Source organism: Hypomesus nipponensis, chromosome 27 (genome assembly GCF_054491055.1).
Source record: "Hypomesus nipponensis isolate SF chromosome 27, ASM5449105v1, whole genome shotgun sequence".
NCBI lineage: Eukaryota > Metazoa > Chordata > Actinopteri > Osmeriformes > Osmeridae > Hypomesus > Hypomesus nipponensis.
In genome coordinates, this window is record NC_140387.1 from 12,804,771 (window position 1) to 12,821,333 (window position 16,563).

At 44.1% G+C, this 16,563-nt stretch overlaps 1 protein-coding gene across 3 annotated transcripts in view; it reads left to right on the forward strand.

Moving 5' to 3' along the window:
• Positions 1-16,563, forward strand: part of pam (peptidylglycine alpha-amidating monooxygenase) — a 78,914-nt gene that overhangs the window by 32,857 nt on the left and 29,494 nt on the right. For all 3 annotated transcript variants that reach the window (XM_084694057.1, XM_084694055.1, XM_084694056.1), the window contains 4 exons: positions 2,436-2,484; positions 8,155-8,222; positions 8,837-8,917; positions 9,117-9,193. In XM_084694057.1, coding sequence (XP_084550183.1) covers positions 2,436-2,484; positions 8,155-8,222; positions 8,837-8,917; positions 9,117-9,193 — 275 coding nt within the window. The remainder of the gene's footprint in view (positions 1-2,435; positions 2,485-8,154; positions 8,223-8,836; positions 8,918-9,116; positions 9,194-16,563) is intronic.

The following is a 16,563-nucleotide window of genomic DNA, read 5'->3' on the forward strand; positions in this document are numbered from 1 at the left end:
TGCGCAAAGTGCGCCTCATTATGTATTCGGCAATATGTACAAAAATCGCCTGTGAAAGCGCACCTCTATTTTGCGTTGAAAATTATCCGCCTGTTAAAAGCAAGGTTAAACCAGGATGCGCATATGCCTCCTGGTGAAATCGCAGCCGTAACCCGAGCAAGACGAAAACATAAGGCAAAGGATCACACTTTTTGAGTTGAGTGAACACAAAATCATTACACGTTACAGATTAAGCAGCCATGCAATAGTATAGATACTGGAAGAAATCAAAGATTAATTGGAATCTCCGACTCAGCGTTCACATTCCATTCCAGCAGTTGTTAAACTCCTCGCTACATCACAAATATTGGCATCAGGACCATTTCAAACAGTTATCGCTGTTTTGACTTTGGTGGCTGATCCATGATCAAAAGAGAGAAGGAGGCCGATTCAATTGCGCGTTCAGATGCTTGCAATGTGCTGTATAGTGGGTAGAGAAAGGCGCTGATTACCCAATGACCTGCAGGTTTTGTGAATACGACGTAAATTAAAGTTTCAAAGCGCGCTTTGAAATTTTAACACGCGTGCAACTGTGCGGGTTGGCCATGCCGCTAGAAACGCTACGTTTGCGAATTAACGTACATGAGGCCCACAGCCTTTTAGCAGCTTGCAAATGCTCAGTTATTGACCCAAAGCTCCAACTGGTTGGATTATGGATGTCTGCCAAAAAGTATGGTCTTCAGACTAATACCAACTCAACATTAGAGCGCACCACAGGAGGTGTTATAATCAGTAATGGGCCGCTACTAGCCTAACTACATTTGTCAGTAGCTTGGCAGTAACGTCGCTATTTACAAAACCAAGTAACTTTTCAGTAGCTAAGCTCTTTTATTGATCAAGTATCGTAGTGGCGTCCTCGAAAGCTAATTTCTCCTGGACTTTTCTGATCATACATATGGTTGGTGGATTATTGTGTTGACAAAGCAGTCGGCGCCGCCGGTGCTGCATGAAGTCAAACATACTTGAAGTCTCATCTCCACTCACACTGCGCCTGCGCGGCCAGTCAGACTAGATAACAGCAATTGTGTATTAGCATTGTGTATTAGCATTGTGGATTAGGCTATTGTTCAATAAATACATCTAAACATTTTAGCCTTTATCTGACTGACAATTGTGTTGATCACTAAAATTGCATTGACTTGGCATGCAGTTTGTTTAACTGAAAGTAGCTACTAATGTGTCAAGCTACTTTTAACAGATTTTTGTAATTTAGCTTGCTACATTTTTATGAGTGGTAGCTTCTGTGTAGTGAAGCTGAATTTATTGTAGAGTAGCTAGTAGCTTAGCTCACTACACATATCAAGTAGCTTGCCCATCACTGGTTATATTATATATGCTTTCCTGTATGGCCTATATGAATATGAACTGAATCAGCCATTCCATGTACTCGATGAAGTTAATTGTGTTAAAATTCTGACAATTCAGGAAGTGAGTTTACAAAAATGTTATCATTTATTAGTCGTTCATATTTTATGCTATAATCTCTTACAAAATATTTGGCAAAGAGCAACACGGGTTCTCCTTTAACTTCTTACCTTCCAGGTCATAGAAGGGAGCTAGGATTTATACACAGTGACAGACTCATTCCTTAACCCCCTAATTTATCTTTCCTTCACGGAAGTGACCACTGTCATTGTGGTGTTCGATGTTCAACAAACAACAAGAGTTCATGACAAACCAAAAGATAGTGAACATGACGAGCCTGTCGACACACGGTTGAAACTGAATCTGGCACAATTTAAAATAATCTCTGTTAGGGGCTTACTTCTGTGTCATTTTAGTTGGCTGCTCAGCTCTGTGGTGCACTTTAGTGTCTCTTTACCCAAATGTACTGCGTACACTAGACCAGTGGTTCCCAACCCTGGTCCCCAGGGCACCTCTGTCCTGCATGTTTTAGATGTTTCCCTGCTCCAACACACCTGATTCAAATGAACGGGTTGTTATCCAGCTCTGCAGAAGACTGCTTATGACCATTCATTTTAATCAAGTGTGTTGGAGCATGGAAACGTTCATGTAATTAATCATTCATGTGCATGTGAGATTATTCATAATTGGTAGTTATATTTCCAAAGTATTGTAAACACAAGACAAATAATCTGAATACAATAGCTTCTTCATGGAATTAAAGTAACAGAATATAACACAAGCTAATCGAAAGCTACAAAGACATTTGTTCAAATAATGGATTTTATTCGAGGGAAAACTTCCAATTAAGGGCCTTCTCCCTAGTGTGCTGAGTGAGACTGTGTTGTAATTAATAAAACATTACCATGTTGTCCTGGTGATTATGGGTACCTGCAGATGAGAATAGGCTCCATACATTAGTTACTTTTGTTTTGTTCATAATTTAGAGTGAAGATGAGGGAGACTAACAATTACATATTTTCCGTTTACAGACCACCATAAAGACTGCTCAGGACTTACATTAAGAATGACTTCCAAACCGTAAGTATTTTATCGGTCATGGTAAATCTCGATCCTCTGACAACTCTTACCTATTTTGCATGTACAGTATGCAGTGAAGATGATGCAGTTAAAAATGTTGGCCTCTGTTCTCCATCACATTGGATTGGAGATTTTCTACATGATTTACGGATCCAAATACTGTTAAATGAAAGCTGACAGCCTTTCATTTAACCTTACATCCCCATTTTTACTTCACATTCAACTTACTTGAGTACAGTCAAAATAACAATGTGTCACTCTCCAAATCTTATGGACTACCTCTATTTTGAGTTGAATAAGGCCCAGCTATATATTGAAACTAACTACTAAATATTATTTAACGAACCGAATTGAACATTTGTAAAATGTAAAAAATACTTTAAATAAAACAATATGATCAATTGCGAGCAAACAGATATCAACAGCTTGTGACAGCAAATCATAACTGTTCCACCAAGCGGTAAATAAGAAAAAACAACATAACAAGGAGAATATTCATGACAGGAACAGTCGCAGCTGCTGGCATTAAGATTTGATGTTAATTGATAATGTCACGGCCACGTCCGTGCCCCCATTGTTTAGTTCTGCTTTCTCCAGACCGAGTGTTCGGTGTCTTCCTGGGTGTGTTCCGGTCCTGGTCTTGTCTGTGTCTCCTGGCTCCCTGCACCTCCTGTGTCTCGCCAATCACCAAGCTGTTGTCTGTTGTGTAATCACCCGCCCTCTATATCTGTTTGCTCCCTGTGTCAGTCCTTGTCGCATTCTCATTGGATATGTTGTGAATACCCCTGTGTTGTCCCTGGTTTACAATAAAACACCTTGGCCTGCCTCCTGCATTTGGGTCTTACCCCTACATCCACAACATGACAGATACATGTTGGTGACTGTACGGCAAGATGCCCAGAGAGAAAAATTGCATTATTGAAATGGGTCATTGATCTGAGTGAAACGCCAGCCTCATCGCCAAAGCGCTCAGGTTTCACCCCTCTATCTGAGTAATAGAGTAAGAATGACGTGATGGATGGCTCCTCCGGCTCCATGCCGCACCGTCCTCTGTCTCCATATTTTACACCTGGTGCTGCACAGACACTTTCGAGTACTCTACCCCCCCATTTTGGCTCACTCAAAAGGGAAGCTTCTGCTATCCTGGGGAATGCCAAGAGTTACTGTTGATAGCGAGTCAAATACCTATACCCCTCACCTATGGTCACGAACTATGGGTAGTGACCGAAAGAACGAGATCGCGAATACAAGCGGCCGAAATGAGCTTTCTCCGCAGGGTGTCCTGGCTCTCCCTTAGAGATAGGGTGAGAAGCTCGGTCATCCAGGAGGGGCTCAGAGTAGTACTGCTGCTCCTCCGCGTCGAGAGGAGCCAGCTGAGGTGGCTCGGGTATCTGATTAGGATGCCTCTTGGACGCCTCCCTGGTGAGGTGTTCTGGGCACGTCCCACTGGGAAGAGGCCCCGGGGAAGTCCCAGGACACGCTGGAGGGACTATGTTTCTCGGCTGGCCTGGGAACGCCTCGGGGTCCCCCAGGAAGAGCTGGTGAAAGGGGCTGGGGAGAGGGAAGTCTTGGCCTCCCTGCTTAGGTTGCTGCCCCTGCGACCCGACTCCCGGACAAGCGGTAGATGATGACATCATGACGTGACAGGGAGTCAAATGCAACCAAATTCCGGAAAAGTTGGGATGTTTTTTAAATTTGAATAAAATGAAAACTAAATGACTTTAAATCACATGAGCCAATATTTTATTCACAATAAAACATAGATAACATAACAAATGTTTAAACAGAGAAAGTTTACAGTTTTATGCACAAAATGAGCTCATTTCAAATTTGATTCCTGTTCCAGGGGCCTATTCCATAAAGGACGCCCAAAAAAGCTAGACTTGAAGTCCTAAACCAGACTTGAATACGTTTAATTAGTCAAGCGGGGCTTAAGCGGTTCCATAAAGGCCAATTTCAGCTCACGGAGTCCTACTAATTAAGTCAGATTTACGTAGTCAAGCAAATTGCGCGTGCACCCTATTTTTTAACAGCACGAGAGGTAAAACATGGATCATACAATCCACCACGGCAAAAGCAATGCACACGGCCACATGGCTTCTTCCAGAAAGAACGTCCCCTTTAAATCGTGTACAATGACAGCTCCCTCATCCACCGCTTCAATCAATGTAAAATGACACGCCATGATTGACGTTGTGAATGTAGACCTTCATTGATTCAAAAATACCCTCTAAACTAATCTAAATTGACTTTTTTGACATTGTTTAAAATAAATAGCCTACTATTAATTAAAACATTATCCAGTAGCCTAGTGCTAACTTTTTAACATGGGTTTTGTGTCGGGGAAATGGGGGGCGGATTTAGGTTTGTTTTGCAATTGTAGGCTACTGTTAACAATTATATTGCTATGATAATTATACTCGGATCATTTAGATTGAGATGTAGGCCTATGCCTGATGCCTAAACATTTGAAATCACAAACTAACATCCATACATTTAACGGCTATGGTGCGTAGCCTATCAAAGCATTATTCATCATTGTTTATTGCATTAGGCTAAATGTTGTAGCCTATGTAGGCTATTTACGTTGATTTTCTGTCAATGTTGAACTGATGAGAATAAGAAAATTAGAATATACGTGGTAAATCATCGTCTTTCCGTTGGGTCAGTGTTACAGGAACGTCTGGTTAAGCACCAAGTCACGCTAAGCCTGACAGTTAGCCTGACCCTGACCAGACTAGTTTCGTAGCCTTAGTTGCCATAGTAACCGAGTTCGAACTACGTTGAGCTAGCTTTATGGAACCGAATGAACAAGAAATAAGTCAGACTAACTGACATAAGTCTGGCTTATTCGGTAAACTCGCTTCATGGAACAGGCCTCAGGTCTCAAAATAGTTGGGACGGGGGCATGTTTACCATGGTGTAACATCTCTACTTTCTTTTCAAAACAGTTTGAAGATGTGTGGGCATCGAGGTTATGAGTGTCTGGAGTTTTGGTTTTGGTGTTTGGTCCCATTCTTGCATTGTTTAGGTTTCCAGCTGCTGAAGTGTTTGTGGTCGTCTTTTACGTATTTTTTGTGTAATGATGCGCCAAATGTTCTCTATAGGTGAAAGATCTCAATCAATCACTTTATTTATAAAGCACAATTAAACACAACTTCCGTTGACCAATGTGCTATACAGAGTGCTAAATAGGACTACAACATGATAACAGACACAGACAAACAGAATAACTGCATCAACATTCATTTTTATAAGACAAATCAAATAAAAAGGTCTTTAAGCTCACTTAAAAAATGGACAAGGAAGGTGCTGCTCTAATTTCCTGAGGAAGATTATTCCAAAGTCTTGGAGCAGCAATAGAGAATGCTGTATCTCCTCTAGTCTGAAGTCTCGATCTAGGAACTATTAAGAGGCCTAAGTTTGCAGATCAGAACTCTTGTAGGTTGATGGACTGTCAGCAAGTCAGAAAGGTTGGACGGAGCTGATGGACTGCAGGCAGGCCAATTCAGCACCCGGACTCTTCTACGACAAAGCCATGCTGTTGTATTAGCTGCAGTATGTGATTTTGCATTGTCCTGCTGAAATACACAAGGCCTTCCCTGAAATAGATGTAGTCTGGAGGGGAGCATATGTTGCTCTATAACCTTTTATATACCTTTCAGCATTCATAGTGCCTTCCAAAACATGCAAGCTGCCCATACCGTCTGCACTTATGCACCCCATACCATCAGAGATGCTGGCTTTTGAACTGAACGCTGATAACACGATGGAAGGTCTCCCTCCTCTTTTGCCCGGAGGACACGGCGTCCGTGATTTCCAACAAGAATGTCAAATTTGGACTCGTCAGACCATAGAACACTGTTCCACTTTGAAATAGTCCATTTTAAATGAGCCTTGGCCCACTGGACACGACGGTGCTTCTGGACCATGTTCACATATGGCTTCCTTTTTGCATGATAGAGCTTTAGTTGGCACCTGCAGATGGCACGGCGGATTGTGTTTACCGACAGTTGTTTCTGGAAGTATTCCTGGGCCCATTTAGTAATGTCATTGACACAATCATGCCGATGAGTGATGCAGTGTCGTCTGAGGGCTCGAAGACCACAGGCATCCAATAACGGTCTTCAGCCTTGTCCCTTACGCACAGTGATTTCTCCAGTTTCTCTGAATCTTTTGATGATGTAATGCATTGTAGATTTGCAAAGCCTTTGTAATTTGACTTTGACAAATATTGTTTTTAAAGTATTCCACAATCTTTTTACACATTTTTTCACAGATTGGAAAGCGTTTGCCCATCTTTACTTCTGAGAGACTGCCTCTCTAAGACATCCCTTTATAGCTAATCATGTTACAGACCTGATATCAATTAACTTAATTAGTTGCTAGATGTTCTCTCTTTTCCAAATGTCTTGCTTTTTCAGCCATTTGTTGCCCCCATGCCAACTTTTTCGAGACCTGTAGCAGGCATCAAATTTGAAATGAGCTCATTGAGTGGATAAAAGTGTAACATTTCTCAGTTTAAACATTTGTTATCTATGTTATATTGTGAATAAAATATTGGCTCATGTGATTTGAAAGTCTTTTAGTTTTCATTTTAAATCCCAACTTTTCTGGAATTCGGGTTGTAGCCAAATACCTGTTTCCATCAGAAATGCTCATTCGCTTGGACATTTATAAGAATTTGCTTAAAACCTACCTTTTTAATCAGGTTTTTATTTGTTCATTTAATTGTCTGTTGTTATTGTTATTCCATATTATGTTTTATGATGACCTTTTACTTGTTACTGTACTGTAGCGCATTCTTTTATTGCAAGAAAATTGCCAGTACAAATTAGTGTTGGGCATAGATTATTTTTTTTAATCTAGATTAATCTCACTGTAATCTTGGAATGAATCTAGATTAAAATGGCACATTTGAATTCCGCCAAAGGCATTCAGAATATGTGTGCTACCCAAATAATGACTAAAAGTAAGTCTTTGAGGGTGGGTTTCTCAAGCTAGGTGGAGCATTGCTCCAGGGGCTCATCCCCTGTTTACTAAATGTATCACAAACTGCTTGAGAAAGCTGTTCTACTATGATAATTGGCGATGAAAATAAATTATGTTCAATCAGATGTACTTGTGTTTACTAACTGTTTATTCGGTTAAACATGAATTTTGAACTGTATGCCTACATAAGAGGTGATAGAGCTGTGCTGACGGGCTTGCCTCAGTTGCACTCAAACATAGTAGTTTGACAACAACGCTTCCCCTGTGCTTCATCAGTGCTGGGCCCGGCATCTTCCGCATTAGCTAAGGAATGCGTTTAGGTGGTATTTGAGACTGGAAGAACTCCTACAGTGAACTAATTCCGCATTGCACAAGGTGCTAATAACCTTAGTCTTGTCGAGTTTTCCATTGGGAAGCTTCTTAAAAATGAATTTTCCCTGAAGCAAACCAGGCGGCTTCATAGCTGCATCCATGTTAGCATGTCACCAGGGCTGCCAACTTTTCCAAAACCTTGGCGTGAGATTTGGTAGCTGGACTGATCATAAATGCTTATTAGTGTAAGTGTGTAAAAAGCTAACTCATTTCATAAGAGTTTCCATGAAAATCCGGTCTCGAAGTTGTTCTGGTCAGGTAAAATTGTCTGCAATGCTTTTATATCAGTCTCTTTCCTCCCCACAGACAGCCCTTCATTGCTGGCATGTATCTGATGATGTCTGTGGATACCGTCATTCCTCCAGGCAGTAGAGGTATTCATTATTAGTGTGTATGTGTGTCTGTGCATCTCTTAGTTACATACAGAAATCTGGTGGTCAATGGTTTTCCAGTCCATCGTCCACCCGTCATTACAGTATCAGGCACATTGCTCCACACAAGCTCCATTCATTCCTCATATCGACTTTCTCTCCCATCCACATTTCTGTGGTAAACTGTACAACCAGTGGGGGCATCGTAATAAGAAGACAGTATAGAGTATATCTGTTATACAGTATATCTAGATATACTGTGTAGATATACAGTATATCTGTTTTACTGTTGAGCCACGGAGCTGGTTACTCTGCAGTGGGATTGTGTTTAATTTATTTGGTGGTAATGAATTTTTTGTTGTTGCCAAACAAATTTGGGTCCTCAGTGGGGGTTTTTTAACTATCAAATTCATGAGCACAATATCAACAGGCGTTAAGCAGCAAAAATCGATGTGTGGTGCAGTGATCCCCCCCCACCTGTTGTTTTGTGAACTTTTGTTAAAAGCTGTTGGAAGTTCTTGCTAAATTTTCTTAGCAAATACTTACGAGTGCTTTCCTTTATTTTAAGATGCATTAATGTGCCATTTAAGTTATTTTTGAAAATGTCTGTTCCACAGTTACCAACGCTGATATTGCTTGCGAATATGATTCATATCCAATGTACCCATTTGCCTTCAGGACCCACACACATCGTCTCGGTAAGTTTCATTTCAATATAAAATGGTTCTCAGTCTCTCTTAATGTTACATCAGAGACAATAGCAGGCTGATCTGCTTAATGTGAGGCTACTTGGATCTAAAGCAATCTGTTTTTAAACACAAGATACCGGATTTAGATATACATGTACAGTTGAATCATGGGATTTCCATTTAAGATGTGTTAACTTTTCCGTCACAGGTCAGGTTGTCAGTGGATACAGGATTCGAGATGGGAAGTGGACTCTGATTGGACGGCAGTCGCCACAGTTGCCACAAGTACGTCTGTTTGTCTTTGCAGACCATTTACTGAAATAGCATAGATGGCCAAAAATAGGCATACACGTATTTAGCCTGACGACTATAACGACCATAAGAGCATTTAGCCAGATTACCAATACAAAACTTTTCTACCATGTTACTAGTGCTGTTACTTCCAATGACAGCTTAATTATCCAAGGAAGCACTATCCCTTTCCACCAATGCCAAGGAAGGGTGGGTCCAGGGAGTGCTATGGCATATCTCACAGTGTTTTTAGGGCTCTCAAGTCTCACGCATTCGCTGCTCACGCTCACACGCAACACCTTGTATTTCTCAAGCACTTCTCACACTAAAAGGTAAGGGATAACTTGTCCCGCTATATACAATTAACATCAAGATTTTTACTGGCTACCATCTGAAAAAGAGGATATCACAAAAAAAATGTATGACCTAGGCCTGGAATGGGACGGATACTGAGGCAGTATCCTGAGTTCCTGAAGGTTGCTATGACAGATTTGTTTAGTTGATGCCTGGGTTTTGTGCAATGCACAAATGCAACTAACGAGATTAGTTCACTGCTTGCTGTGTAGCTCAGTATCGAGGGTGGTTGACCTGAAATTGTTTACTCAGTCAGACGTGGTCTGTGCACTGCTGTGGATTAGATACAAAGGTTGTCAGATGGTCCGGACATTTTAGTTGCTCATTGATAATATTATCTTTTAAACTATGAATATTAAATAGATTTTTGTGTAATACATCAAACTAATTGTGTCTCTGGCAATCTATTATTGGGGAGTTTAATAACACAGCGCATTGTATCGAGACCACTTGGACGACATTCAGAATGATATTCTACCCTCCAGCAGTTTGAATCTCACCATACACTGCACAATCCATGTTGATCATCTTTCCCAGGCTGAGATTCTTGCGCCTTCTTCCGCCTCCGCCATAATTGAAGAGTGACTCATGCAGAAGACAGGATAGTAAGAGATAAAGGAGAGATGCGGGATGGAAAAAGCTAGCTTTGCCTGGCCCAAGGAGATGTTAGCTTCACACAGTAACCTTGCCCTGCTGTGATCCTGTGTGTCAGGCTTGTGCATGATAATGATCCTTCACATCAGGCTTCACGTATTTGAATGGGCATGCGCCTTGCCCGCACGTTCTCCCTTTCTTGCCCTTTCTATTCCCATAAGGCTTTATCTCACACACACGTCGCTTGCTGTGTTGCTGTCAGGCGGTGTCAGGCCCTTCAAAATGCCACAAACAGAGGAACACAGACTCTGTGCTCCTCTCTGAAGGGGGCTGCTGCAGGCAAAAGTCAGAAATATTTGTTATTGTGTAGCCCATCAGCCTTTAAATATATTTCTAATATGATTATTAAAATATATACACACTTGTTTATGTCAAATTCTTTTTGAAAATACAGTCACATTCAGGTGGCACAAGGTCCCAGTTGGGTACATGCCTTGTGTCGACCCGGTCACTGTTTAACTTGAATATGGACCATTCACGCATGACAGCCAACTGTCTAGACACTGAACCCATAGCATAAATATGTAATGCTTAAAAAAGATTTATGAATGCCACATTTACATAGCTAGCCAAGCCTCATACACTGAGCTGTCACAAAGCAACTATTAGACCTTGGAATAGGTAATTGTCTGTTCACTTTAGATCCAGGTGCTTGTAATATGCATTAATTGGGTAATAGGTTCAAAGTATTTAGTAAGGTTAGTCCTATTTATACATTCATGTTAATAGGTATTGTACAAGGGCCTTATTAACTATTAAAGGAGTCATTGAGTTTTTTGGGTATTTCACACTGTTCCTTAAGGTCTCCGAATAGGGTATGTAACATTTAGGGCTGTCCCCACTCAGTCGACTAGTCGATTTTCTGGTCGATATGCTCCTGGTCGACTAAGATTTTTTTTAGTCGAGCTGCCGTATGGCAGTGTGAGATCTGATTCCCCCTTTTGTCATCATTGCCGAATTAACTAAATGTTCTACAGAAATTGTAGATTATATTATTCAAGTCAAATAAAGCAAAAAAATATGTAATAAAAAAAAAAAGGTTTTACTGTTTTCCCTTTCCTTAATCTGCACTTTGTTTTGGTTTGGTATTTTGCACACGGCGCGAGCACAATTGGCTGCAGAACTACAAACTCTGCCATAGCCTACTTTGTTACTATGTTGCCTACCACCTGAAAAACGTAAGTTGGCCTCGCCCTACTTTGCGCATGCTAACGCACTGGGTTGAAAAATGAATATTCCTATTATAAGAATCACATCCAAATCGAATGACATTATCTTCTCTGGCCAAGACAACAAAATCTTTCTCTGTTGCACCGTTCCCCACTCAGCTTCCACGTAAGTTCGCATGCTGCAAGTTCAGGCAGTGATAAGCGTGCTCTGATAATTTGTATGTCGTCGTCGTCGTCGTCATCTGCCGCTTGTCCGGGGATCGGGTCGCGGGGGCAACGACCTAAGCAGGGAGGCCCAGGCTTCCCTCTCCCCGGCCACTTCCACCACCTCTTCCTGGGGGACCCCGAGGCGTTCCCAGGCCAGCCGAGTGACATAGTCCCTCCAGCGTGTCCTGGGTCTTCCCCGGGGCCTCTTCCCAGTGGGACGTGCCCGGAACACCTCACCAGGGAGGCGTCCAGGAGGCATCCGAATCAGATGCCCGAGCCACCTCAGCTGGCTCCTCTTGACGCGGAGGAGCAGCGGTTCTACTCTGAGCCCCTCCCGGATGACCGAGCTTCTCACCCTATCTCTAAGGGAGAGCCCGGACACCCTGCGAAGAAAGCTCATTTCGGCCGCTTGTATTCGCGATCTCGTTCTTTCGGTCACTACCCATAGTTCGTGACCATAGGTGAGGGTAGGAACGTAGATCGACTGGTAAATAGAGAGCTTCGCCTTTCGACTCAGCTCCTTCTTCACCACGACGGACCGATGCAGAGCCCGCATTACTGCGGACGCCGCACCGATCCGCCTGTCGACCTCGCGCTCCATTCTTCCCTCACTCGTGAACAAGACCCCGAGATACTTGAACTCCTCCACTTGGTTCAGGATCTCCTCCCCGACCCGGAGATGGCACTCCACCCTTTTCCGGTCGATAACCATGGCCTCAGATTTGGAGGTGCTGATTCGCATCTCAGCCGCTTCACATTCGGTTGCGAACCGCTCCAGTGAGAGCTGAAGGTCACGGCCCGATGAAGCCAACAGGACCACATCATCTGCAAAAAGCAGCGACCCGATCCTGAGGTCACCAAACCGGACCCCCTCAACACCCTGGCTGCGCCTAGAAATCCTGTCCATATAGGTAATGAACAGAATCGGTGACATAGGGCAGCCCTGGCGGAGTCCAACCCTCACCGGAAACAAGTTCGACTTACTACCGGCAATGCGGACCAAACTCTGGCACTGGTCGTACAGGGACCGGACAGCCCCGATCAGGGAATCCGGTACCCCGTACTCTCGGAGCACCCCCCACATGAGCCCCCGAGGGACACGGTCGAACGCCTTTTCCAAATCCACAAAACATGTGTAGACTGGTTGGGCGAACTCCCATGTACCCTCCAGGACTCCGCGGAGGGTATAGAGCTGGTCCACTGTTCCACGGCCAGGACGAAAACCACATTGCTCCTCCTGAATCCGAGGTTCGACAATCCGGCGGACCCTCCTCTCCAGGACTTTCCCAGGGAGGCTGAGGAGTGTGATCCCCCTAAAGTTGGAGCACACCCTCCGGTCCCCCTTTTTAAAGAGGGGAACCACCACCCCGGTCTGCCAGTCCAGAGGCACTGTCCCCGATGTCCACGCAATGTTGCAGAGTCGTGTCAACCAAGACAGCCCTACAACATCCAGAGCCTTAAGGAACTCCGGGCGGACCTCGTCCACCCCAGGGGCCCTGCCACCGCGGAGCTTTTCAACCACCTTGGCGACCTCGGCCCCAGAGATAGAAGGGCCCCCCCCAATGTCCCCAGACTCTGCCTCCACGTCGGAAAGCGTGTTGGTGGAATTAAGGAGGTCTTCAAAGTATTCCTTCCACCGATCCAGGACGTCCCTCGTCGAAGTCAGCAGCGCACCGTCCCCACCGTATACAGTGTTGACAGAGCACTGCTTCCCCCTCCTGAGTCGCCGGATGGTGGTCCAGAACCTTTTTGAAGCCGTTCGGAAGTCATTCTCCATGGCCTCGCCGAACTCCTCCCATGCCCGGGTTTTTGCCTCCGCGACCGCCAAAGCCGCGTTCCGCTTGGCCTGCCGGTACACATCAGCTGCCTCAGGAGTCCTACCAGCCAATAAAGCCCGATAGGCCTCCTTCTTCAGCTTGACGGCATCCCTCACCTACGAAGTCGATCATCGAACTGAGACCTCGGGTGTCCTGGTGCCAGGTGCACATATGGACACCCTTATGCTTGAACATGGTGTTCGTTATGGACAAGCCGTGTTTAGCACAGAAGTCCAACAACAGAACACCACTCGGGTTCAGATCGGGGGGGCCGTTCCTCCCAATCACGCCCCTCCAGGTCTCACTGTCATTGCCCACATGAGCATTGAAGTCCCCCAGGAGGACGAGGGAATCCCCGGGAGGAGCGCTTTCCAGCACCCCCTCCAGAGACTCCAAAAAGGGTGGGTACTCTGAGCTGCCATTTGGTGCATAAGCACAAACGACAGTGAGGACCCGTCCCCCCACCCGAAGGCGGAGGGAGGCTACCCTCTCATCCACCGGGGTGAACCCCAATGTACAGGCACCGAACCGAGGGGAAACAAGTATTCCCACCCCAGCTCGACGCCTCTCACCAAGGGCAACTCCAGAGTGGAAGAGAGTCCAGCCCCTCTCAAGGAGACTGGTTCCGGAGCCTGTGCTGTGCGTCGAGGCGAGGCCGACTATATCTAGCCGGAAACTCTCTACCTCGCGCACCAGCTCAGGCTCCTTTCCCGCCAGCGAGGTGACGTTCCACGTCCCTAAAGTTAGCTTCTGCAGCCGAGGATCGGACCGCCAAGGCCCCCGCCTTCGGCCACCGCCCGTCTCACACTGCACCCGACCCCCATGACCCCTCCTGCGGATGGTGAGCCCACTGGAAGAGGGTCCCACGTTGTCTCTTTGGGCTGTGCCCGACCGGGCCCCATGGGAAAAGGCCCGGCCACCAGGCGCTCGCCATCGAGCCCCACCCCCGGGCCTGGCTCCAGGGGGGGGCCCCGGTGACCCGCTTCCGGGCAGGGGCAACTGAGAACCATTGTTGTGTTTCTTCATGGTTGTTTTTTTTGAGTTTTTGAATATGTATGTTAAACAAACAATATTTTTTATTTGCAATATATTGTAAGAGATAGTAAATACCATCGGCATTCGGTTACAACAGGACTGGTGATACGAGTCTTATTATTAGTAGGCTATTAGGGGCTGAATCTGCAATGTCCAGCAGCCATTGAGTCAGAACGCGAAAATGTTTGTACGTTTGTTTTTTGTTTTTGTGAGAAAAAAAAAGCGTTTCAAATTTCGATTAGTCGATTTTCAGACGTTTTAGTCAAGTCTTGGTAGACCAAAGAAAATCTTAGTCGGCCCTAGTAACATTAGTTGGGCTGAAAATGGCCCGGGTGCTGTTTTATGCTCCGATGCTTCCCGTGAAATTGTCCCGGGAAAAAATGCAAGGTTTTCTCCTTTTATGGTATTCTCATGAATATATAGATGAGCTGCGCGCTGATTGGTTGGTTTAGCGGCGGAGCAAAGACGCAATACGGCCAACAGCACTCACAGAAACAAGAAGGTGGAGACTTGAAATAAAAATGTACAAATCTATTGTGTCTACACAACACTGTTTTCAACAGATTGACTAGATATCATTTGAAATCATTACGTTAGTTGTTTCCACTTTTGTTGTTGAAGCAAACGGGGTTGACTTACGTGGGTAACGTTACCAGTACAGCTTAGCAAACAAACTGTCGTGATTCAAGTCACCTTCAGTTAGCTCTCGCTATCTTGCTGAAAAATAGATCTGGACAAACATGCATCTTGAATTGTAGATTTACATGACAACACAGGTTATTTATTTGAATGAAACACAGTCAGGAATATAAGGATGAGTATTGGTAATATTTTAACAATTCCGATTCCTTATCAATTCCTGCTTATGGATTCGATTCCTTATCGATTCTTATTGGGCAGGGGGGGGGGGGGAGAGAGCACAAACGGGTTTATTTACATTTATTTTATTTTATATAATTTTCTCTAATGTTGCAGACCTTACACAGTTTGTATACATACACATTTTTCCGTTGCTCTTCTTCAACACTTCTATTAGCTACGCTAGCTTAGCTATAGAATCTTAAATTTTCAGCCAAGGTCAAATAATATAATATGAGAGTGTCAAACATCGGCCATTCTGTTAAACAATTAAAATGCTTAATAATGGATAAAAAATCGATATGCTCAGTTTAATAATGGGTTAACGCGACAATGCGAACATTTGCTGATAACACACGCCCTCCAATAAGTAATGTGAAGTGATCGATAATGGCAGACGAATGCCGGGGCTAAAATGTCTGCTTCAATTGACGGGACCGAAGATAACTTGATCATCTATACACAATAAAGGCAAATTGCTTCACACAGTGACAAGTGGTTGTGATCATTTTTGAGGAGTTTTGCTCTACCTTGGATAGTTAGAGATGAAGCGCGAACGTTAGCTGCGCTGCTGCATGCATCGAACACATGACATTCCAGTAACTTCATTCCATGCTGTGTTTAAATGCTTCTTCATATTTGTTGTATTTCCTCCCTTCGACAAAATATACTTTTTACACGCGTTACAAGTGGCGTTGTTGTCTTTTTGTCATGTGAAATACAACCAAACTTTAGAACGCTTCTGTCTAGTTGCCATGTTTGCTGCAGTCTGAATAAACTATAAAAGTTTGCGCATGCGCAACGGCACAAAAAAACGTTAGCAGAATCGTTTGGCTGACGATTCCAAGGAATCGGTTCACTGGGAACCGGTTCTAAAAAAGAACTCTTCTCATGGACAAGCATCACAGCCCGTCGAGTGTTTGGTTCCTTAGGAAGACTCTGAAAAGTGTCAGCATTCCCCGTACAGCCTGGAACACTGCATTTACGATGGTCCATTTTCAATATCCTTTAAAAATTCAAAAACTTTCTGTGTGTAATTATTGTGGAAGTACAGAGAGCAGTGCGCAGCTAAACTAGTGTCTGAGATCCTGGGCCAGAACACCAGAGGGCTGGTCTGTATATAAATGTTGTGGATTTGTGACGTCACAAATTCAGAAACCGATTGTTTTCCAGCTGCTGTTTCAAGTTGTGAGATCTAGATAGGAAAGAGGTGTCAATGGACTTTGAGGTTCACTGTATGTCCATTTTACCCTCTGAACTGTCATTATTC